The 24,287-nt window shown below is 40.7% G+C and overlaps 1 protein-coding gene across 2 annotated transcripts in view; it reads left to right on the top strand.

Annotated features, from left to right (window-relative positions):
• The window catches only part of ptch1 (patched 1), a 52,232-nt gene extending 28,840 nt beyond the window's left edge, over nucleotides 1-23,392 (top strand). The window contains exons 12-24 of one of the 2 annotated variants that reach the window (XM_077600739.1): nucleotides 607-732; nucleotides 4,231-4,349; nucleotides 5,251-5,851; nucleotides 7,091-7,400; nucleotides 8,242-8,384; nucleotides 10,932-11,115; nucleotides 12,347-12,627; nucleotides 13,904-14,041; nucleotides 14,145-14,287; nucleotides 18,475-18,574; nucleotides 18,669-19,013; nucleotides 19,630-20,077; nucleotides 20,166-23,392. In XM_077600739.1, the coding sequence (XP_077456865.1) occupies nucleotides 607-732; nucleotides 4,231-4,349; nucleotides 5,251-5,851; nucleotides 7,091-7,400; nucleotides 8,242-8,384; nucleotides 10,932-11,115; nucleotides 12,347-12,627; nucleotides 13,904-14,041; nucleotides 14,145-14,287; nucleotides 18,475-18,574; nucleotides 18,669-19,013; nucleotides 19,630-20,076 (2,937 nt within the window). In that variant the 3' untranslated portion in view covers nucleotide 20,077; nucleotides 20,166-23,392. Of the gene's footprint in view, nucleotides 1-606; nucleotides 733-4,230; nucleotides 4,350-5,250; nucleotides 5,852-7,090; nucleotides 7,401-8,241; nucleotides 8,385-10,931; nucleotides 11,116-12,346; nucleotides 12,628-13,903; nucleotides 14,042-14,144; nucleotides 14,288-17,748; nucleotides 17,785-18,474; nucleotides 18,575-18,668; nucleotides 19,014-19,629; nucleotides 20,078-20,165 lie in introns of those variants that run through there. The other variant, XR_013300274.1, reaches the window with a different exon arrangement.
• Nucleotides 23,393-24,287: the final 895 nt, after the last annotated feature.

Genomic DNA, 24,287 nt, shown 5'->3' with positions numbered 1-24,287 from the left:
GCATGCATTTTCTTGTTTTTGTTGTCTCCTACTCTCCCTCAACCTCCAGCTTCCTTTGAGGAGATGAAAACTAAACAGAGCTGAATCTGATCTATCCTGTGTCTCACTCATACACACACGCACACACACACACGCGCGCATGGACGCACATGCACACACGCACACACACACACGCACGCGCGCGCACACACACACACACACACACACACACACACACACATACACACACACACACACATACACACACACACACATGCACAAACACGCCTGCATGCAGATGCGGTCTGTGTGGTCCGGCACGTTTTATAATATTCACACAGTTGCTGCCAAATCCCCTCTAAAGCATATCTACTTGTAAAGTTTGCAAAAGATGGGGGAAAAGTGTTCGAATTTGGCAAAGAATACCTTTTACAATTATGTTTATGTGGGAGTCAAAAATGTATGTTCTCCTCCTGTATAACCTAATAACACTTGAGCTAGCGGCAATCAATGTCACTCAGCATCAGTGCGAGGAGAATGCTCCTTCATCTCAAATATTACACTTTGGCCTGTGGCTACAGTTGCATCAAGAGTTGATAAGTCATTTCCTCGTCTTGTCTGGATCAGGACCGCACGGGCGAGTGTCTGAAGAGGACTGGGGCTAGCGTGGCACTTACCTCTATAAGCAACGTGACTGCCTTCTTTATGGCCGCCCTCATTCCTATCCCAGCGCTACGGGCTTTTTCCTTACAGGTACGTACGTCATTTCATAAGACTTTTTTTGCCAATAGGAAAGAATGTAAAGCGTGAATAATTTATTCCTGTCAAAGAAAATTCATTTTTTTTGTAACAAATTAACTGTGACACGTGTTAATAGACTGTAGTAAATATTGTTTAGTCTATAAAAGCCATTGGATAATAAGTACTGTCAGCATAGCTCTGTAAAATTGACTTGTTTGCAAAGTTCATTTTCCTGGGCTATGGCTAGCATTTCAGTTTTGTTCACTTTTTATTCATTTATCACTAGTATCAGTATTGGGGGACAAGTCAAAAGAAAAACAGTTTGTGGTTTTGGCGTTGACTAAGCTCGTGAGATGGATCCAGTGGTTTGAACTCCAAATTGTTTAACTTTCATGGCACACTGAACAATGTATAGTAAGTATGCAAGTGTATGCCTGTGAAAAGTGTGTATTTAAACTGAAACCTACCTCCCGTCGTGGTGGGTCTGAGGTCTCTCCAGATTATGGATGAGATCCATGTAACCGAATCTTTCTGTGTGCGTACGTGTGTGTTTGTGTAATTCTTAGGTTTGTAAAAGTGCTGTGGGAGGTTTAGAAAGCAGTGAAACGCAATTGTCTAGCTGTGCGTGTGTCGGTGTGTGTACAGTTTGCGTGTAAAGATGGGGGCGGGCATCATTCGGCGAGGGTGCTCTGACTACTGCATCCGTCACAAATTATAGAAGTTACCAGAACAATGAAAAGTGGGACAAAACGGGTCATCTGTCATAGCAGCGTGAAGGGTTTCACTATTTATATTGTGTAGAGGTTAAATCATTTTGCTCTTTGGTGGAAATTAACTAGTCTTGTTTGGTAATTGTTCATCTTTCATTGAGTGGAATTTTATGATGAGATAGGATGAAGGGTCTCGTCACAGGTTTGCCCCGAAGGTGTCCACAGGGTTCAATTTCAACTTGTCGCACGGTGTCTCATTGAAGAAAAATGTGGAACAACTCCTTCCTTAGATTAAGTTCACAAAAATGCGTCCTAAAGTGCTATTTTTTCATGATTGCTACTACTGCTGATTAAGCCTTGAGCAACACTGTGTTGAACTTATATTAATAAGCTGATACGTATCAAAATGTTTAATTTTCATTTTGTTGTATAGATTGCACAAAAACAATGAATTATCTTGAGGTAATGATAAGAATACACTCAATGTTGGTGTTCATTCATTTGAAATTGAAACAGATGTTGTTGTCTTTAATGGTGTAGTATTGCAAATAGTGATCTCTCTGTGTCGCCATTTTGTCCATGTAACACACACACACACACAAACACACACACACACACACACAAATGCAGATGCCAGATTGCACCAGAGTATTAGCATGTGTGGATGGATGCCTTTCGTACAGCCATCCTGTCAAACATGATCCATTTACCCCATGGGCCTGATACATGCAGCTTCATTGAAAGCTCACACATGCGTTTACCAGCACACGCCTACGACACATTGATGCACAAAACATGCATTCTCACGCATGCTTCCTCGTGAACGCAAATGTACATCCTGTGTTGTGGAGCTCATCCCTCTGCCAGCACTACGGCAAATTTTTATTCCCTTGGACTTTTTTTTCACTCTACCATCTTGGCCTGGCATTGTTTGTCACGTTTGGCAAAATCAGAAATTGTTTTTGGAGTACCTACCGGGTCAGCGTGGCTGGCAAGCAATTCAGGGATTTTGTTTTTAGTGCATACCCTTGCAACCCTTGTGAGGAAAATGGATGGATGTGATATATCTTTGCCCCTCCCAAAAAAGGCTTTGTATTTAAAAAGACGTGGTTTTAAAAATGTGTGAAGTTGATACCTTAGGAACTTGTGATAAATTAATGTCTCCTTTTTACACATCAAATTGAAATTTGAAATCACATGCAATTACTTTAAGTTCATCTATTTGTGGCATCCTGCATTTTGAAAGCAGACTACCTGAGTCGGTTAGGAGTATACCATGCTGTGGAAAAGCAGCATACATATTTAGACCAACCTAATAGAAACATCTTTTTAATAGAGCTCTGACATCGCCAGTGTTCTTCAGGTTGGTGTAACAAAAAATTCCTACAGACACACACGGATATCTGGCAGAATTTGTCTTCCCAAACAGGTCCCCGGTGTCTAAATATTTTTTATGTCTGGAGAGTCTGTACCTTTATCAGCAAGAAGCTCTTCCTGCTTCCTGTCTTCATCAGTTTCCCACCTCATGTCACTAAAGGGCAAGCAATTGTGTCCAGATAAAGACACAAAGATGCACAGTGGAACACACACGTTCTTGTGTGGAGGACAGATGTTATGGTAAATCTTCCCAAACGGAGGTCAGCGAGCGGTCACCATCTGTGTGAGTGTGTGTATTCATGTGCCTTTGTGTGTTTGGAGTCATTGGGGATCAGTCTGAACATTAGTGGGCCAATTGAGAATGAATTGTTTTTGCACGCTGTCTCTTGTTGTCTCTAACATTATTCCTGACTGCAGAGTGAGCTGAGGAATGAGGGGGAGGGCACAGATACGTATGTCTTTGAGAGGCAGTTTTTCATGTTTTCCAAATTTGCGGATATGCGCGCACAAGCATTCCCTGCTTTTCACCTAAGGCCTCTCCACTCCTGGGTGGTCCGACACAGACACGTACACACATACACACAGGACTGTGTGTCTTTCAGGGTGTGTTTGTGTGTCTGTGTGCAGCGGTCTGGCAAACATGCAAGTTCCAGATTACGCTCTGGGCAGCGCCCCAGCTAAATTCAACTCCTCCCATCTTTCTCCTCCCGCGCTGCATATGCTCAACCTCAACTCTGCTAGTGTTCCACACTCATACATTTTGCTCTGCATATTTAAGAGTTTTAGTCTTGAAAGGGACACTAAATGTCCATTTGTTTCCCTTTACACACTTGTTCTTAGCCATTAACTGATTTTAAATCTTGAATTGAAACTAAAATTTTATTAGAGTTGAAGCCTTTTTGGAAGTTATCAGGGTATCGTTGAAGAATGGACTCAAAGGCAAAATCCATAGATTTGTGAAATATGAAATCTAGTTTCAACCATTCTATTTCATCATATCTATGGAAATATAAAATGTTGTTATCTTGGCGTTTACTGCGGCCCTATTGTGTATAAGTGGTGCTGATAATGAATGCCTGATAGAACTAATGATTCACTTTTAACTTTGTAGTATTTATTTAGAACAGAAAGTATACTTTGTGTATATATAATTAAAGACAGATGTGGCCAATAGACCTTGAGTTTCTTTTTATGGTCATAGTTTGTGTTAGTTTGCTTGTATCATTCTTATCACTGTCGCTAATATTTTTACCAACTCAATTTCATCAAACTATTCTGGTTTAGTGCACAAAAATGTGCAATGAATAAGCGATCCTGAAATTTATGTCACGTCGGACCAAATTTTAAACAAATCGCCATTTAAGAAAGAAAAAAAGAAAAAGAAAAAAATAATCTATACTAGAGATGTTTGCATTTCTGGCAGGCTGCAGTGGTGGTGGTGTTTAACTTTGCCATGGTCCTGCTCATCTTTCCCGCCATCCTCAGCATGGACCTGTATCGACGAGAAGACAGGCGCTTCGACATTTTCTGCTGTTTTTACAGGTATGGTTGCAACCACAGAATGAACTCAGTTTGTGATGTAATAGTGATTATGGCAGTTTACAGCTTCCCCTCTTAAATGACTTCCCAAGTTGTCCTGTCCCCTCTAATAGTGTACTTTAGTTGTTGTTTGTGAGCCATGCCAGTCTGGCCATGTTTTTTGGCACAGTACCAGATTTTCACAGCATACACGCACGCACACACGCATGGTTAAATTCACTGGTTGGATTTCAGCCCCTTACTTTTTGGTGAATCCAATCCTAAATCCTGTATAATTTCATGAGAGTCAGTTCAAGAGCTTGATCAAAAAGGTCAAATTTTATTCATACAGCTCTTTCTGAGATAAAAAGAGATTCGGGTAAACAAATGTTTGTTCCTATTGATCTGTCATTCAAGTATACAGTGGGCACCCAAACATTTTCTTGCTGTTTTTGTTTGTTTGTTTTTTTCATTTCTTAAACATTCTCTGCTGCCCTGGGGTAGTTGATGCTCGCATGTGTGAAAGGCTGAATCAGCAGAACCAAACATATCAAACACAACCCGTGTCGGGAAATTTATCCCATATTTTTGGATTTCAAAACATTTCTTCCTTTATTGCAGCCAATGTTAAATATATTACTACTGATACTAACTCCAAAAGCAATTGGGTCAACTTTAAAACTATCTCCTGCATCTGTTTTTATTTTATTTTATATAGAACAGCAATAAATAAATGAATGAACAGAAAAATCTGTGCAAGTTTAAAAAGAAAAAGGTTTGCCATGCTACTGAAAAAGTTGAAAGAGGGAAAAAAAGACTTTTATTTGTCCCCCCCATTCTGTGTCTGCTTTGTTTACACAGAATACTAACATGATAAAATATATATAGAGGTCCAGAGTTTATTTTATTATGTTTGTCTTTGCAGCCCATGTGCCAACCGCGTGATCCAAATGGAACCTCAGGCTTACCTCGACGGATCAGTTGGGAGTCACTACAGTCCTCCGCCATCCTACAACGCGGCGCTGCCATCCTACTGCACGCCTCCACCCAGCTACAGCCCGCCGCCCTCTTATAGCAGCCACAGCTTTGCCCAGCAGACCCAGATCACCATGCAGTCCACGGTGCAGCTCCGGACCGAATACGACCCCCGTACGCAAGCTTTCTATACCACGGCCGAGCCCCGGTCTCAGATCTCCGTGCAGCCAGTTCAGCCGCCTGACCGGAGCAACCCACATGGCGACTATTACAACAATAATAACAACAACAGCGGGCGGCGGAGTCACCGGACATCTCAATATCGTCATACCGGTGCTCCAGCTGCTGCTTCAGGTGCAGTTCCTCAGACGGATCCTGCTTCAGGAAGCAACCAGAGCCCAGAGAACAACAGCTCCACCCGGGACTTGCTCTCTCAGTATGGGGAGGGCTCATTTGGCGCGAGGTGCATGGAGCCTCCCTGTACCCGATGGACACTGGCTTCTTTTGCTGAGAGGCACTATGCTCCGTTCCTGCTGCAGTCCACCACCAAGGTGAGCAGAGCAGTGTGGCTTCTGTGCAAGTGTGTGGGAGTTTGAATGAAGAGTGTTAGTCACCAGGGCTCATGCGAGAGTAGGAGGAAATCTGGAGTCATGTCCTATCTGAATCACACACAGTCTGACCTCACTCTAGTGGGTGGCCGGCCCTCTCTAAATACTCGCACAACTCAAATCATATGGTGGCCTGTACTTGACATCATTACAAAACCTTTTCTTTGTCTTTTCATCGTGCTGTCAAACATTTCTCCACTTAAGCAAATTATTTCATGCGCAATCCTTTCTTTGCAGCCAAGTGGCAAGAAGGAGCATTCCAGTTTATTACATCTGTGCTCTTTGATCCATGATTATCAGACCAATCTGGCAACACATGGTTAGATGATCATAGGCTTTGTATACGAGCTTATCCAAACCTCTTTAAAAGGAAAAGAAGGAACCACAAATAAATGTTGAAGGATGCAAGCACTTTGCTCAGGAAATGTGTAGTGACTTGTTCCCACTGAATGCATTTTGACTCCTCCAAGAACAAAAACACAAGACATTTAGTATGATTTCTGTTTCTCAGTTAATAGGCATATCCAACCCACCTATCCATTTTCCACAGCAATTGCCCTCAATGAGGTTGCAGATTTAAGACTAGAGAGGCATGGTAGATCTTAAAACCGCTAACCATTAGTGCTGTCGAAAAATTTACAAAACTTGCAGGTTAGACGTAAACAGACGTTTACTCTATACATAAATGCATCAACTAGAGTGGGGGTGTGGTAGGGTTCACTGTCCCATAAGAGCCCCCCCATACCATCGGCTGTGCCTTTTTTACATTGTGGCAAACTGCAGTTATTGTGTGATATTTGTGACTTACAGGTCTAAAATTCAATACATTTGACCAAAACTTCACAATTTTCAGACACATGCACAGTTGTCCAATCATCTTTGTGCTTTGCTCTCAGTTTCAAAGTATTTTTTGTTAAAAATGTGGGGAACATTAAGAATCCCACTATATTTTTCATCAATGGAATAAAAGCATGGAGATTGGGGGAGGGGGTGCGAAATTGTTATATTACAGTGATGCAGAAGGTAAAATCTGAATGGGGAAAAAAGTTTACAAAGCCCTATATTTGGGGGGTGCCATGAAGCCTAAACAGTTGTTGGTGTGTCATTAAGGTAAACATAAACACTAATCTAAGGTTCAGTCATCAATGAAATGTTTCTTTCTCCATATCCTTCTTCTTGTAGATGGTGGTTATCTCGCTTTTCCTCTGCCTACTGGGGGTAAGCCTGTATGGCACCACCCAGGTACGGGACGGCCTGGAGCTGACCGACATCGTGCCACGGGATACCAGCGAGTACGACTTCATTGGTGCACAGTTCAAGTTCTTCTCCTTCTACAACATGTACGTCGTGACGCAGCGGGCCGACTATGCTCACAAGCAGCCGCTGTTGCAACAACTGCACCGGAGGTTTCACTCCGTTCGCTACGTGCTGAAGGAGGACAATGGTCTGCTGCCCCCCATGTGGCTTCATCACTTCAGGGACTGGCTGCAAGGTAGTCTTGATATGAGAGAGGAGTTTACTTTTCTTCATCCATTTCTGATAAAGTCAGTGATGCAGGTGGCACTTTTTCAACAACACGAAAAATAATTTGTTATTCTCAATACGTCTTATGGTGGGCTTCCTCTAGTGCAGGGAAATCAAACTCATTTCAGTTCAGGGGACACATTTACGGCAATTAGATCTCAAATCAGCCAAACCAGTATATTTTTCTCCAAATCAAAAATATCTTTTAGTAAAATTGGCAAACATTATATTCGTAAAACTTTTATTTCACCTGTTTCAATTAATCATTCAATACCAAGTTTGTTTTTTTGCTAATAAGAGTTCTATTGAGGTACACGCAAGCATTCCGTTGTCTAGTGAGGTCGTTTTTGACGGCCAAAAAAAGCAATACCCTAAATTCTCTTAAGTCACGACGGACAGGGACATACACTCTCTGACTTTGTCCTGAGAACACCTTATGCAAAGTGTGCATGCTTGCGTGTATGTGCGTGAGCCACACAGAGAGAGCTTGTGTGTGTGATATTACCATGTGCAATGGTGGGACAAATTGGAGCCAGACAGGCCCGAGGAACGAGACCCAAAACAACATCTCCCGCAGACGGCTCCCAGTGTGAGTGTTGGGAGAGCGCGGCACAGGCACATATGGATGAAGAGAAGGAGACACATGTTCTTGATATTTCCACCTAATGGTCGCTATGAATAAAAAAACACAACATTTTCAGCATTTCCCAAGGTGGTTCAGGGCCAGTTATCGTATTAAATCAGCCAATCTTATTAGTCAAGGGTACAGTTTGAGTTTCTGGAGTTGAGTTGTGTGTGTGCTCGCACAGGTCTGCAGCAGGCATTCGACAAGGACTGGGAGGCCGGTCGCATCACTCTGAACAGCTACAGGAATGGCTCTGATGACGGAGTGCTGGCTTACAAGCTCCTGGTACAAACGGGGCGCAGAGACAAGCCCATCAACTTCAACCTGGTAAGTTTCAGGCATCCTGTAAGATGCAGCTGCCCGTCCATCTTTGGTTACGATTTTGCAAGAGAAACAACGCCCACCTTGCAATCTTGCACCCCCCCTTTCACCCCTCCCTGTCTGTCTTCCCTCATCGTCTCGCGCTTTGTGATGACTTTACCTAGCTGAGGAATTTAAAGCTCTCGCCGGGACCCTCGGCCCGCCTTCTGAAAAACCTATTAACTCTTGCTGAGTGTTAGCGTGTGATGGATGAACGTGCGTGAGGGTTTTCGACAGCGGGATATCTCCCCGTAGCATGCGGCCTGTCAGCTTAACACTTTCTCTGGGATTCCAAGGCATCACACAAAGAAGCTGGTGCGTGAAACCTTAACCATAACCTATTGGAGTGAATAGATATCATATATTCTCTAGTTCAAAGGACATAATATTGCATGATTGCATTTAGCTTCTTTTTACAGATGTTTTAGGGATGGGCGATTTTAAGATCAGATATTGTAAAAGTTTTGACATCGATCTCAGTGATCAGAGTGTCATATTTATTCAACATTATGCAGATCCAATCTGACTATTTTGGCAGATTTTGAAAGTTATTTATTTTATTATTATTTGTTTTTAACAGACAAATGGTAGTAAAAAACTAACTTGCTAAGAAGTATGCAGTTGCTGTTTTTGTTAAAATTGGGCCTTTATGAGCAAAACCACAAATATAGATTTCCTACAATGCTTGTCCCTTGGCGTATTTTCACAAAAAAACATGCCTCGGACATTTTATTAGAGCACTTGGAAAATGTTTCAAGTTGTTAAAAATCCTTATGTATCCCTTATGTATTATCAATAGATAATACTCAATTATTTTTATTATTTTCTATGTGGTAAATTATTGTTATTGGGCAAGTTGCAGTTCATTCCTTGTAAGTGGAGTTAAGAGGTTTGTATTTTTCGCTAGAAAAGCTTCAACTTCGAAAGTCATCATTATTTAAGATGCTGCTGAGCTACTACCTTTTCAAATAAGCTTACATCCAATTCAGAACTGGAAAGGAAATGACACTAGCTCTGGTCTCAGCGGGTGGTCCGGATACAAGCAAAGAGTGGGATTAACATCTCTTCTGTGGTAGTCCTTTGTTTGGAAGTCTACAGTTCAGAACTCTTCAAGTTCGTTCAGCAATAAAAATGTGAGGAGAGAAGGGGCTGTCAAAACAATGAGTTCCGTAAACCGCTTATATTTACTCATTGGTATTGGAATAATTGAATGAAGAAAAAATATCTCCAAACCATGAAGTCAATACAATGTAATGTTACCTCTTTTCATAACCTCCTCGCATGTTTTTGTGTTGTATGCAGTTTAATGCCTGCGTTAGGTATAATGTTACTTCCATCTGACGTCACATACTTAACCAGTGTCTTTCCCCAGATAAATTGGAGAAATTCTTTATTTCCCGCTGTCCAGTTCCACAAAACCCCTGCAGAATCCCTCTCCTTTCCGTTTCCTGCATGCTTCACTTTTGCATTTCTGTTCAACTAGAGAGCCCATAGCTCTTTTTTGGTGTGTATTTGTTTTGTTTTTACTATGGAGTGACTCTATCAAGAGTTTCATTTATCCATGACGCCGGGCATTGTGAGTAGGAGGTCAAGAGACTCAAGTGCAAGCAACATTTGTACAGATGTCCTGTTATTTTTATTGCTCTCCTCCATTTGCTGGGTGGCATTTCCTTCAGTGTTAACAACCAGGTTAACTACACACAGACGGGCTCAGGGACTCCAGCCAATTTTTTTATTGTTACGCTAACTCAAGCATTTTTTTCTAACATCACGAAAAAGAGAAAATCTAACTAAGCCCATTAGTACGGCTTCACCCCCTGGACTTTTCCCTTCCTCCCTAGAAGAAGGAATTTATGGCTGAGTGAATGGAGAGTGGCAGCGCAATGTATAGTAAAGCTTCAAACTCTTAATGCAAGGTTATACTTCTTTACCTCCACATGGGAGGCCACATTTTAAAGCCACCATTTTTGGTCAACTTAATTCAACAGAATCCGTTATTAAAAACAAGAACCATGTCTCCCTTATCTACCATGATAGCATAGCACCACCCTCTTAAAATACCATATTTTTACAAACATATAAATATAAAAAAATATCAAATGCTTATTTTTTGTTTCCTTAAAATTCTAAAAAAAAAAATTATTCTAAGAAAGAATCAATATATTACTGTAATTATAGCTGTGCACACGTATATAATAAAAGAAAAAACAGCTGTGGAGTTCATTGCTAAGCAAAATATAAGCATCATCATGCTTTTTATTTTGTTGGAAACTGTAATATAATATTTGAGTCTTATTTCAAAATGTCTCCTGTTCTCTTTCCCTCTTACATGTGCTTAAATATGCATTTCTGTGGTCACACTCACTTAGCCTATTCAATTTAGCATTTCAGCATGTCTTCTTGCTTCGATATATTTCATGTCCAAGTTAAACTAGAATTTCAAATAAATCAATACCAAAGTATAAATTAATGTCTGTCAAACACAGGACTCAATTGCCTTACCTGTTTTGTCAGCTGACCCGTCACAGGCTTGTGGATGCCGACGGAATCATAAACCCTGGGGCTTTTTACATCTACCTGACCGCTTGGGTCAGCAACGACCCAGTGGCCTATGCTGCTTCGCAGGCCAACATTCGTCCACATCCTCCCGAGTGGCTTCACGACCCCACCGATTCAATGCCCGAAACACGCCTCAGCAGTAAGTAAAAAAAATAAAAATAAATATTATATACATATGCAAATACATATATATATATATATATATATATATATATATATATATATATATATATATATATATATATATATATATATATATGTGTGTGTATATATATATGTGTATATATATATATATATATATATATATATATATATATATATATATATATATATATATATATAATAAAATTGTACTAATATCACCCTCAGTCAAGTATTTCCAATCTAAACTAGTAAACAAAATACTATAATTTTACTTCAGATTCCTTGCATGGGAACTGTGTTTACTCCTCGTGGTTTTTTGTTGTCTACCCATTAGCCCTGATTTAGTTTGGCAATTTGCTGTTAGCTGAGGTCATCATGATGGTGGCCGCGGTGAATGCTACAATCCATGCACATGCAAGGGACGCGTCATACATAAAAACTACTACACCCTGTTTCCTGTCCAACACATGCTATTTAATTTACTTGTGCTAATGTTTGTTGTCACCCTGTGATTTGAATTCATATGTTGTGTGTTATTAGTACTCTGTTTTCGTGTACTTTTAGGGCGTGGTAAATACACTGATTGTGAAGTTGCGATTACACTGGACTTGGGATGAAAAATTATCTATTTTACATTGAATTCATGACATGGCAGGCCCAGAATATGTTGTGCAAAGTAATCTGCTAATTTCCGACCATTTTAACAGGAATCATTTATGGTTTATATTTTAATAATAAGGCAGCCCGGCGGCTCGAGTGGTTAGCACGTGTGTTCTCAAAAAGACATCAGGAGAGACTAATAGAGATTAACTTTCAGTAATTCAATCATTCGTTATCCGAGCCAAACATCTTTGAGGGTCGCTGGGGTGCTGGAGACTATCCCAGCCAACAACGAAGAATAGACGAGGTACACCCTGAATTATTTGCCCGCCAATCAGAGGGCACAAGGAGATTAACAACCACACATGCACACACTCTCCCATAGCAACAGCTTTGAGCATTCAATCAGCCTACGAAGCATGCTTTTGGGCTGTGGCAGGTCACCTTCTGGTTATTGGCACACTCATTTTCTTCAGTATTGCAAATGTATTACAGTTGAGAAATTGTATTAATCAAGGAACGGTATATCTTTTCAGTCCAGGTTCAGCACTTCAGCATTTGCAGAATTTTCGTTAAATATGCATTTCAGGGTTAACGTTGTTGTTGTTGCTTGATCTGTTCTTTAGTCCCTGCTGCCGAGCCCATCGAATATGCACAGTTCCCCTTCTACCTCAACGGGCTCCGGGAGACACCGCAGTTCGTCGAGGCCATCGAAAGTGTTCGGGCTATATGCAGCAACTACAGTCGGCAGGGTCTTCCCTCCTATCCCAACGGCTACCCTTTCCTCTTTTGGGAGCAGTATGTCAGTCTTCGCCACTGGCTCCTTCTCTCCATCAGTGTGGTGCTTGCTTGCACCTTCCTGGTTTGCGCACTCTTCCTACTCAACCCATGGACCGCTGGTATCATTGTGAGTACTGCACACACTGTGTGTGCCGCATGATGAGACGTTCAATACACTTTGAAGGCAGTTGAGATCATTAAAAAAATATTATTCAATCTTGATAAACTGTTTTAGCAAATTACACTATGAAGGGTTTGGATGTGTGTAAATGAGAAGATCCAAGGGGGAACAGTGAAGTGACAAGGAGTAGACGTTATGAAGGTAAAGGACTTCAAGTACCCAGGGTCAACAGTGCAAATTGATGGAGAATGTGGAAAGGAAGTGAAGAATCTTGTGCAAGCATGCTGGAACAGCTGGAGGAAAGTATCAGGTTATGCGAGAGCGACAATAAAGGGAAAGGTGTACACAGAACAGTGATGAGGCCAGCCATGATGTATGGCCTAGAAACTACCTCTGAGGAAAAGACGGGAGGCGGGGCTAGAAGTAGCACAGATTAAGATGCTGAGGTTTTCCTTAGGAGTGACCAGGTTGGATTGGATTAGAAATGAGACAATAAGAGGCACATTGAAGGTTAGACGTTTTGGAGACGAGGTCAAAGAGATTAGACATCAATGGTTTGGACATATGCAGAGGAGTGATAAGGACTACTATATTGGTAGAAGGATGTTGAGGGTGGGACTGCCAGGGAACAGGCTTAGAGGTCAACCTAGGAGTAGATACATAGATGTAGTGAGGAAGGACATGAAAGTGGTGGGTGAAGGGTAGGATGATGCAAAAGACAGATTAAGTGGAAAATTTGATTCGCTGTGGCGGCGACTCACTGGACAAGCCGAAAGTGTAGTTGTTGTAGAGTTAGAGTGGGGAAAGCATGGCTTGTGTGGCATATCGGGCTCTTTTTGATGCTCGCATCTCTGACTGCACCGGAGCTGCAGGAACCCACTGGCTCGCCTCACGCAAACGGGCAGTGTCCAAATGATTATACATAGTACATTCATCCACCTCCTTGTCTGTTCTTGCTTAATATTTATATCCACACATGCACACACTCTTCCCCTTACTAGCCTGGTATCCTCAAAGGATTTGGGCCCCATGTAACCTGACACCTATCACCTGATAATGGCATTTACTCCATGCTTCTGTCCCTGTCTTCTCAGTGGCCTCCATAAAGACAAATATACCCCTCCCACATGTGCTGGTACTATTAACTGTGCCACATTCTGCTGCCTAAGCACAAAGCAGTTTAGAAAGGTCCACCTAAATAAAGTACATGCGCTGAATGTGTAAGGGCATTGCCTTAAATCCATGTATTAACCACCCTCCTTGCTGTTTCCGTGTACTGCAGGTATTGGTATTGTCTCTCATGACAGTGGAGCTGTTTGGCTTCATGGGGCTAATGGGAATCAAGCTGAGCGCCGTCCCAGTTGTCATTCTCATCGCCTCAGTGGGCATTGGAGTGGAGTTCACTGTCCATGTGGCCCTGGTATGCATATCAACTCTATATATGGGCTGGCTAGGTGCTCTGACCAGGTGGGTGCTCAAGAATTAGCTAAAGTATTTTTTTTTCCTGTGTGTGCGCGCTGAAGGCCTTCCTGACAGCCATAGGGGATCGTCACAAGCGGGCAGTGCTGGCTCTGGAGTACATGTTTGCACCGGTGCTCGACGGTGCCTTCTCCACGTTGTTGGGCGTTATGATGCTCGCCGGCTCGGAGTTTGACTTCATCGTCAGGTGAATGCCTGTCAACACTTATGGATGCTAGTCTTGCTAGTATAAGATCACAGGATTGCAACACTTTGAAATGCTCTCTCGGGGTCTGAGTGGTGTTAGCAAACCAAAGAGACCATGCCTCAACCTGCATGTCGCCCTGGAATCTACCGGAGATGCTGGTCATGCATGAGGGTTCCTTCCCCTCCTTTTCACCATTCTAACCTTTTTTCTTCTTCCAGCTACCTGAAGAACACTTTTTTTTAATCCTATTGTTGGAGTTTCCTCAATTGCACAGTTTTTATCCTTAGTCTTTTAAAACATGTTAAAACAACCCTTTCTTCATAACTTTACAACCTTTATCTGGCTTTTGTCTGTATGTGAGACTGAATATTCTGTCTGTAGGGACCCTGGTTCAAATCTAAATTCAGAGAAAGTTCTGACATTGACATATGTTGTCAGAAGTGGGATCAGGAAAAGCGTAGCATGCCCTGTTAGAGGCACAGTTTGAAAAACCTGTCTTGTGATGTGGTTAGCATCTGGATTAAAGGTACAAATTCTTAGAGCTGTTTGTCAAATGGTTTTGGCTGTGTGAAATTTACCCTCAAGATGACAGATTATAGCAAAGCAACAGAATCGTGTGTAAAAACAGAATTCATACTGCGGACAGTCCCATTTTTTATGGGTTCATTTGAAATTTTGATGATTATGGAAGACCCAAAAAATTTGAATTAGAATATTTTATGTGCTTTGATATTGGCCTTTATGGGGTTTGTGTTCCCTCATCTTTCTCTTGACCCTAACTTCTCAATGGGGTTAACGTCAGGTGAGTTGCGCTTTTTTGCAGTACCACGGCTTTTGTATGTCCCGTACCAGTCATGTTCTCTTGGAACCCAGGGAATTGATGAAAAGGGTGACGATCATGAGAAGGATGAAGGGGATAAAAAAAACGGTATGCACTATGAAAAGACTAACGGCGGGGGTGTGCTGAAAGAGTAGAAAAATCTTCTGGCTATTGAAATGTAGTTTAAACAGCCCTCGGTAGAAATTTAAAAGCATAGGACGTGCAGAGGGAGGCCATTGGGTGGGGGGGCTGAGAGCACAGCTGTGGAAAGCCTGGAGAAGTAGAAAGCAGACACACTGTGGGGGCTCTGTCAGTGGTTTTGTGCGTGTGAGTCTGTATCCTATATGAGAATAGTCTGCAAAGACTGCAGCTTCAGTGACACTGTAGATCACGCACCATTCTATACATTCACACGGCCAGAGACCATTATGAGAAATTTCCAGTGAGCTCAGAGAGTAATTTAACATTGGAATATGGTCGCGTGAAGCCACAACATGGGCTGGCTGTGTAATTTGGGCAGCTGGCTCCTTTAAGAAAAGATCCATGTGACTCCCAAACACGCAAACTTTAGTCATGTGCCCATACATCCACGCCGCCCTCCTCCCCCAACCTGCTCTCTGACCTTGTAATCATGAGGGTCAACGATAGTGTGCCTGCTAGCCTGCACCCACACAGGGCAATCCTTCCTCACTTCCAGTGATGTGTTCTGCTTTCTGGACCTTGGAAGGTTCTCCTGTTGTGTGAGCAAACACAGCAGCGCCCCAAGATGTTGCAGCAACAACAAGGACCGTTCATATTTTCTTGCTTTGAGTGGTTCCCTGATTTCCCCTCGTCAGCCATGTGAATGTTTTTACTCCAAACAACTTGGCGGGGGCACTGGGCCCCGGTATGTGAGCTGCACATGGACACGAGTGTCCATGTGTGTCCGCGTGCCGTTAGTGATGTATTCTTTACCACACATGGCGTGGACCACAGTCATAATGGTAGTTGGACGTGCAGTAATAATCTCCCTTGTTTCTTTGGAAACAACGACCAACTATTTTCTGGACAAGCTCATCTTTTTAACGAAAAGTGGACCTATTATTTATTGTGTGGTACGTAGTGCTTTTGGTAAAACAACTGATTTTGTCTGAGATGGATATGCAAAAATATTAAAGCAAATTATGTATTTACAATGGATTGCAGGGTTTGCACAACATTTTATTCATATACTTATTCATATAAGACTTCCTGGAGATAAGAATGACCCCATTTAGATATTTTTCAAAATATGAGTGAGTCATTATATCAGGGGTGGGGGGAGCTTTGGTTTTCAAGCAATAAATTCAAATACTAGCGCTGTATGGTGGCAATGAACTCATCTTACTTCACAAGCAGTAGTTTGGCACATAGTCAACAGATCTTGGGGGGTTGGGGGCTTCAAGCTGTGTAAAGTTTACAGTCAAGCTAAACATAAAAGAGAATTAAACCAGGTGTTAGTAATTTCGTGGACAGGCGCAAGCATGCGCTTTGGAAAGAGGGTGGGTTTTGTCGCTTGTAGGCGTGTACACCGCTGACTCTTTCGCAATGATAAACAGGCTTCTTCACGTGTCCTTACAAACTGTCGTAGGACTGTCGCACTTGTTTGCACAGCTTGTTCTCCACCTGAGGTTGACTAATGAAGTTCCAGTCCAGTGAAATCTGTCCGTCTCACCACGATGTGTATCGACTTTGTTTTGTGGTAAAATAAATGAATGGTAAATTTAAGGGAAAATTATATAAACTCAAGGAATCATTGAATATTTACCTTTTATTAAACTTTTTTTTTCAAAATATTAAATGAATAATGATATTTAAAATTAAAAACAAAACAATATTTTCAGTGTCTTTCCTATTAAAACAAAAATGTTTACCATATCCCTCATTTAGGAAAAAAATATATAGTTCAGTATTGGGAAGCTGAAAAAAAAATCATGGACTATCAAAATAGCTGGCTATTCAGTTGACTGACTGCCTTATTCATACATTAGAGGTGTGGAAAAAAAACAAATTTAACCTGTATCCCAATGGATCATTTTATTTTGATTCCATATGTAAATGAGTAAGTTGTTCCTGGTCCATGTGTGCTCCTGATAGAGATCACCAGCTAATGATGGTAGCGTGAGAGGGTGTGAAGGGTATTTCTTACTCTGATACGTTGGAGATTTAATTATACATGGAGGGGGGTTGTGGTTTGCCCGGGAATTTCACAGGGCCTTAGTTCAGAAAGAAGTAAGAGGAAAGTGAGTAAACGAAATAAAAGACAGGGGGCCACAGAGGTGGAGCAGGTGGGCGGGCTTCTCCTTCCTTGCCCGCTAAATTGTTCGGGCTTCTAATACATATACCCTTCGCTCCATTCAATCTCTTGAGAGGGAGGTCCTCCTCGTCACCCCTCTTTTACCCGTCGCCTCCTCCTTTCACATTCCTCTTTGCTTTGTTTTCTTCATGTTTTGCTTATACACCCCACACACACACACACACACACACACACTCACCCAAAAAAGAGTATAGACTCTTATTCTCAATCATCCCAGTACCCCTTGCAGGCCACTCATTTTTCTTGCATTAATCAGCACTGGCTAATTATGCTTTCTCTTTCTTTTCTCTTCTTGATATCTTTAAGACTAACCCTCTTTTAGCCGGACTTAAAACGCATCAGGTACTGTTTTCCTTTAAATACACAAAGTGCATGCCTGGATGTGGAAGAGGATTTACTATATGGGTGTTTGTTTCAAAATGGGTACTCGTTGTGGTTGGGCTTGTCTAAATGTCTGTAGTTTTCAAAGAGATTTTTTTTTGCTATCTGGCATTGTTTTTTTTTGTTCATATTTTTAATAAACTGCATGTAATGTCACAGATCAGCACCAACACGTTTGCATGCATGTTGAAGTACAGAAGAACCAGAAAAGCTGCAGACTACTGTTTTGTGATCCTGTTCACTAATCATAGATCATACATTTGAATATATTTATTCTTTTGATTTTGAAAAAACATTTTTGAAAGAGAAAACGGAGTAGTTATATACACTACAAATATAATATTCCAAAGTTAAAATACTACATTTAAAAAAAATAGGTTTATCTACAGTACTTTAAGGTTAATTTGCTTCTAAAAAAATAACATTGATAAACATCAATGTTAAGTTGTTTTTATTTAAATTTTAGGTTCAATAGATGGGTGGCATATTTTCAAGATAAACAGTTCTTGTTAGGGAAGAACATTGTGCTTATGACAAAATGTTTGGACAAAAATAGTTTGTACTGTCTGTGTTATCATGTTTATTTTTTATTACTAAGAATTATTTTATTCTTTAGGAACATAATTTAGCATCTTTGGATTGTGCTTGCAGGTATTTCTTTGCAGTCTTGGCCATCTTAACAGTTTTGGGAGTTCTTAACGGACTAGTCCTTCTTCCTGTTTTGCTGTCCTATTTTGGTCCCTATCCTGAGGTAAGAAAAATTCAAGATAAAATAAATTAACGTGAGGGGAAGATACATTAAACCAGCCCAAAATAATACATTTGACTTGTTTACTGTATGTCAGGTCTCGCCAGTGGATGGCCGCAGCAGGTTACCCACTCCAGAGTCCCCGTCCCACGTAGTCCGATTCTCGGTCCGTCCCCGCCCCACCGCTTCGGCCACCTCGGGTGCCTCAGATTCGTCGGACTCCGAGTACAGCTTCAACAGCAGCGCTTCAGGTGCCAGCCAGGAGCTGCCGAGCGACAACTTGCCCCCGCACAGGGGCCAAGCTGGAGCCCAAGAACAACAGCAGTACCATTTCCACACCAGTAGAGGAAGAGTAAACAGGCCAGAAGGGGAAAGAAGGGTGGGATCGGGACACCGGCGCTCAGCCAGACAGCCCGATCCCCCATCCTCTAATATGTCCTCGGTAAGACTAAAGTTTCCCGAAATGTCCATTTTAATTATTATTTTTTGACATTGTTCTTAAAAGTAAAAACAAAAAACTCTTTGTTTGAAAACTTTCACTCCGAAATTTTCGACCTGTTTGAAAACTGTCACTCCGAAATGTTCTACCATGTAAAATGTATGAATGAACAAAAATACAGATTTTATTAAATTAAACAATACCCAAAATCATGCAGTTGAACACTGTAAATTGCCCCTAGGTATGTGTGTGAGTGTGAATGGATGTCCGTCTCCTTGTGCTCTGCAATTGGCTGGCTACCAATTCAAGGTGTCCCCCCGCCTGGTACCCGTAGTTAGCTGGGATAGGCTACAGCACCCCCTGCGACCCTTGCGAGGGGGATAAGCGGTACAGAAAACGAATGAATATCAATTGTTTTAGAAAATTCAATGATTTTTTTTCCATTCCAAAAGACATTTTGAAAACTCCATAGTAGTTTTTTCTAATAGTTTAATCAATTCCTATTTTACACAGTATTTTGTGAAGTAATTGTAGTATGCAAACGTTCCATAATAATTACATATTTGAGTTATTGCTTAAATTAAAATACCACTAAATTTGATTTTGTATTCTTGCACAGACTCAGGGTTGTAATGCTGGAGCTGGGCTCGGTGCTCCGTCACGGAACAGGGACCCTAAGGACCAGCAGCATTGGCAGGCCCCACCCCCTGGCCGCCCGCGTACAGACGCTTTCCAAACCTCTAGGCAGGCCGGCGCCCACGGCCACAGAGAACACTCTGCGAGCCGCCGAGGCCGCGCTCCCCCGCATCACGCTAACCCTTACGGCCAGCCCATCACCACGGTGACAGCATCGGCCTCCGTCACAGTCGCCGTCCATCCCCCCGGCTCCTCTTACACGGGGTACACCACCTCGGACGGTTACTGCCAGGAGGATCTCCAGCCCTTTTTCCAGGACCCCCATGTCCCCACGGACACAGGTCACAGAGGAAGCACGGTGGAGGCAATGGAGCTTCAAGATCTGGACTTTGAGGCAGCTGATGGCGACAGTGGCAGGCGCGCCAGCTGAGGTATCCCAATTTATACAGAACATGTCGTTAATCAGAAAAAAATATTTCAAATAATATGATATTAATATGACAATTTCTTGTCTTGCAGTCCCTTTGTGCATGTCACGGCCAAAGATGTGGACTATAAGCCGATGACGTGGCTTGGCCTGGCTCACCCATGGTCCTAATGCCATTTCCTCATGGTGCTCATTCTTACTGTAACCCCCTAATGTCTTAAAATATTTCTATCTATATTTAAAAAGATGTCTACATATGTAAATAGGAACAGAAGAAGTAGCTATCTTTTTTGTTTGTTTTTAGAAAGGGGAGAGAGTGATTTAAGTCCTCATGTTGACGGACTGGGGCAGCCATTTGTGTGGTGTTTGTATGTGAGTGTATGATTCCATCACAACATTTTAAACCAATTTGAACTATGCAAATGTCGTTAAAAAAAAAAAGACGTGATTTATTGATGGTGGGAATCGCGGAGCAAGTGATATGATATTCCAATGCTTTATGCAATAATTAATATTCATTCATTTATTTTCCGTACCACTTATCCTGAAGTAAATCACTAAATAATTTAGTGCACAAATACCATTTTAATATTACTTATCATGTACATCCAAAAGGTAACTGATAGTTTTATATTCTACAATACTTATCTTTCTTTAAAAACATATTAGCTTGTAGCCATTTTCCAAACCCCAACTCTGATGACATTGTGTCTTGTGTAAAAGTTTTAGAGTACAAAACAAAAAGAAAATCCTGTTCAATTTATATTCAAATTATTGCACTCCATAGTAAAAGACAGTTAATGTTCAAACTGATCAACTTTTTTTTGGTCAATAACTCATTTTGAATTCCCTGCCTGCAACATATTACAAATAAGCTTAGGCAGGCACATGTTTACACTGTGTCACATTAACATTTCCATCAAAAATACTTGCGTTTGGGAAGTGAGATCACTCAAATACTGCATTGTGATTTGTTTGTTACTACATACTATTAGTATTCTAATTCTCATGGTATCATTGGGAATCTACAATTTCGCAAAATGATTGTGATTATTTGAACAAAGTTATCAAAATATCATAGTGATACTAAGCATTGTTAGAGAGATCATGTATCATGATATTAATAGTATCTCAGAACAACACCTATTCTGCAAAAATCTGGTATCTTGATTCTATTGGTGACATATTTCCATATTGTGATAATATTCTATATCATTGGTAAAATACCATATCGTGGCTCTGTGATTTCCACCCCTCCGTGTACGTATGTTAGGCGTGTTAGGAACCCAACTAACTTATATCATGCTCATTTTGAACATGAGGGAAAATATGGTTAGGCTTGTTCACTAGCAAAAAAGTGTGGGTGTGTAATGATTGTTGTACAAAGGTACGCGTGTGTTTGTGTGTGTGTGTGAGCAAGAGTGCGTGCGTGTATGTGTGTAAACGATGACATTTTATCACAAACCTGTGGTAGTTTTTGTTACAATGACTGTTTTAATTGCACACGCTATGCGTGCTATTTAATATAAGCAGAAATGAAGTTATTTTTCCTTTTGTTTTAAATGAAGCTGTTTTTTTGTTTGTTTGTTCTTTTTCAAGTCACTGCCTTTACATTTGAACGTGTTGTGCACTCCACTTCTCTTATCAGTGTGTTTGTTTCCTCTTGTAGAAAAGGGTGGGGAACATTTAAGTCCTATCAGGGGCCACTGAAGCTTTTCTATAGTCTTGCATTGCCCAGTGGTAGCAACTAGTAGTAAGAATCCGTAACAAAGTAATAAAACAAGAGACACTGGTAAAAGAAGATATAATGAATCCATGTCTAAAAATACCAAAAAATCGATACCCAAAAAGTGTTCTTAATTTGCATCATCGGTCATACTAGTGGAATTGCAAAATATATATATATATATATATATATATATATATATATATATATATATATATATATATATATATATACATTTTATTATAATCTATTATGAGCATTTGCATGTTCCTTTGGCACGTTTTGCCCTTAAATTGGCATGATGGGATGCATCACATGTTCCCCACCTGTATTGTAGACACTTATCTTGTTTAACCTTGGCGGGTGACCCCAGGTTCTTGTTGTATTTTCCTTCAACCACCTCATAAAGTTCTGGAACAGGGTCCAAGCAAACGTTGAGGATGCTAACTAAACCTCTCTGCTTCTAGCCTTGCGGATAAGCTAAATATTCGCACTACATACTGTACGAGCTGGCCCGCCCAGGCCCTCAACTGTAATTCAAGTCGTAGCAACAACTTTCCTCACAGAGCCTTTATTCTTCCTTGAAGGCAGACATATAAGCTAGTTAGCCCTCTAGCCTGATAATGGCTATATGCTACATAAACTTCATTTTATATCCTCATCTTTTTTTGTAATTTAACTGGACTTGGCACCACAAGGAAGCCAACAAACCTTCAATTTCTGATGGTACAGCCCAAATCTTACTCTGTGTATGTGTGTGTGTGACCTCTTCCTATCCTCTGTTCAATCAGCTGCTTGCATGAACTGGGTCATTCTATTACTATTTTATTTGTTTTCTCTCCATGTCATATTGGCAGTAGTGGAGGAAATCATAGCTGGCAACTATTTTATTGGATTTTAAACATGGTTGGTTTGTTCTCGACTCTCAATAGCGATATTTATATTTCTTTTGTAATATGAAATGTTTTTTGTCATTGTTGTTGATATGCCAGTGGATAACAAATGCAGGGATTTTTATGAGATGAAAAAAAACACTATTACGTATTCTTTTGATCTGTATAAAGTGCTTACTAATGTTAAATAGGAGGATAAGAAAAAGATGGTATAAAACCTTTACACTACAAGTCTCATCATAGCTCTTAGAGGACTTTTTTTAAGGAAAAATGGGGGGGGGTATTCTGACTGCCATTTTGTATGTATGCTGTCATTCCCTTACAAAGATAAATGTATGCCATATAATTTATTTATATGAAAATTTATTTTTGTAGTGTACATAGTCGCGGTCAAGGCTATTTTGACAGAAGTATATTTGAAAGAGTTTATATGGAATGATATACAGTACCATACCACGGGAAAGGTGCACACGTCAACACCTCCCCTTCAGTATTACGCAGATGAATGCGTGTGTTCAAGAGTGTTTGTGTGAACCTATGATTTCATCCGTGTGTGTGTGTGTTGCCATCCAAGTAGGACATTGTACTAGCTCGCCAAATATTCATGTTCAAACACTGATAGAATTCTAACTAATAATATCAAAAGTATAACTTATTTGTGTCTTTGTTCATACCTTTAAGAATAAAAAAGAAATTCCGAAAAAAAGGTTGCCTTGTGTAATGCTCTTACGAATAAATTAGTTTTAATTAATATGTTGATTCATGTCTTACACATTATTTTGCCCATCAAATTATAACCCAAATATTGTTTATTCTATTTTTACAGCAGACATTTTAGTATTCCTACATTTGTTTTACTAGTGTAAATATAAATACTACAATCGTACCTCTACTCCTGAACATCCACATCCAAAATATTCAGATTACGAAATGGCACAATGGGAACATTTTGTCTCTGGATACAAAAAAAATGTTTCAAAACATTACAAAATCCAAAATTTAAAATATGTAAGCATTCATTGAAGCTAAAATATGCTTGTAGTCAATGTTCCCTCTAATTTTTTGTTTGCGCAGCTTAGAGGGAACCTGCCATAAGCAGGTGCATGTCTACTACACATAAATGATTTAGTAATAATAAAATGTAATGATTAATATCTATTAATGGGCGGCCCGGCGGATGAGTGGTTCGTGCGTCGGCCTCACAGCTAAAAAAAATAAAAATAAAACAAATGAAAAAATTAAAAAAATGGGATTTTATTTTGTGCGCTCCATATGATTTGCTGTGCGCAGAGAAGACGAGAGTGGTGCGCAATTGCGCACGCGCGCAGCTTAGAGGGAACATTGCTTGTAGTATCCTGTATTTTATCTCAAAATTGGCGTTCTCCCAAAGGCTGTCTTCTAACACCATTTTGGCCTCCCATCGGCTAGGAGCCGTGTAACAATGATGCTTTTCGTGTGCCCCCGACCCTCATTTGTCACGGATTTCTACCACGCTGTTTTGTGAGTTTTTCTGAGTGTGCCAATGTATAATTTGTAAGTAGAGATATCACTGAATAATGTATTTTTCGAATTCATTTATGAATCTGTATTTGTTC

The sequence above is a fragment of the Stigmatopora argus genome, chromosome 5 (assembly GCF_051989625.1).
Source record: "Stigmatopora argus isolate UIUO_Sarg chromosome 5, RoL_Sarg_1.0, whole genome shotgun sequence".
Classification (NCBI taxonomy): Eukaryota; Metazoa; Chordata; class Actinopteri; order Syngnathiformes; family Syngnathidae; genus Stigmatopora; species Stigmatopora argus.
Note: the sequence above shows the minus strand (reverse complement) of the source record. Positions and strands in the feature narration are given on the sequence as shown.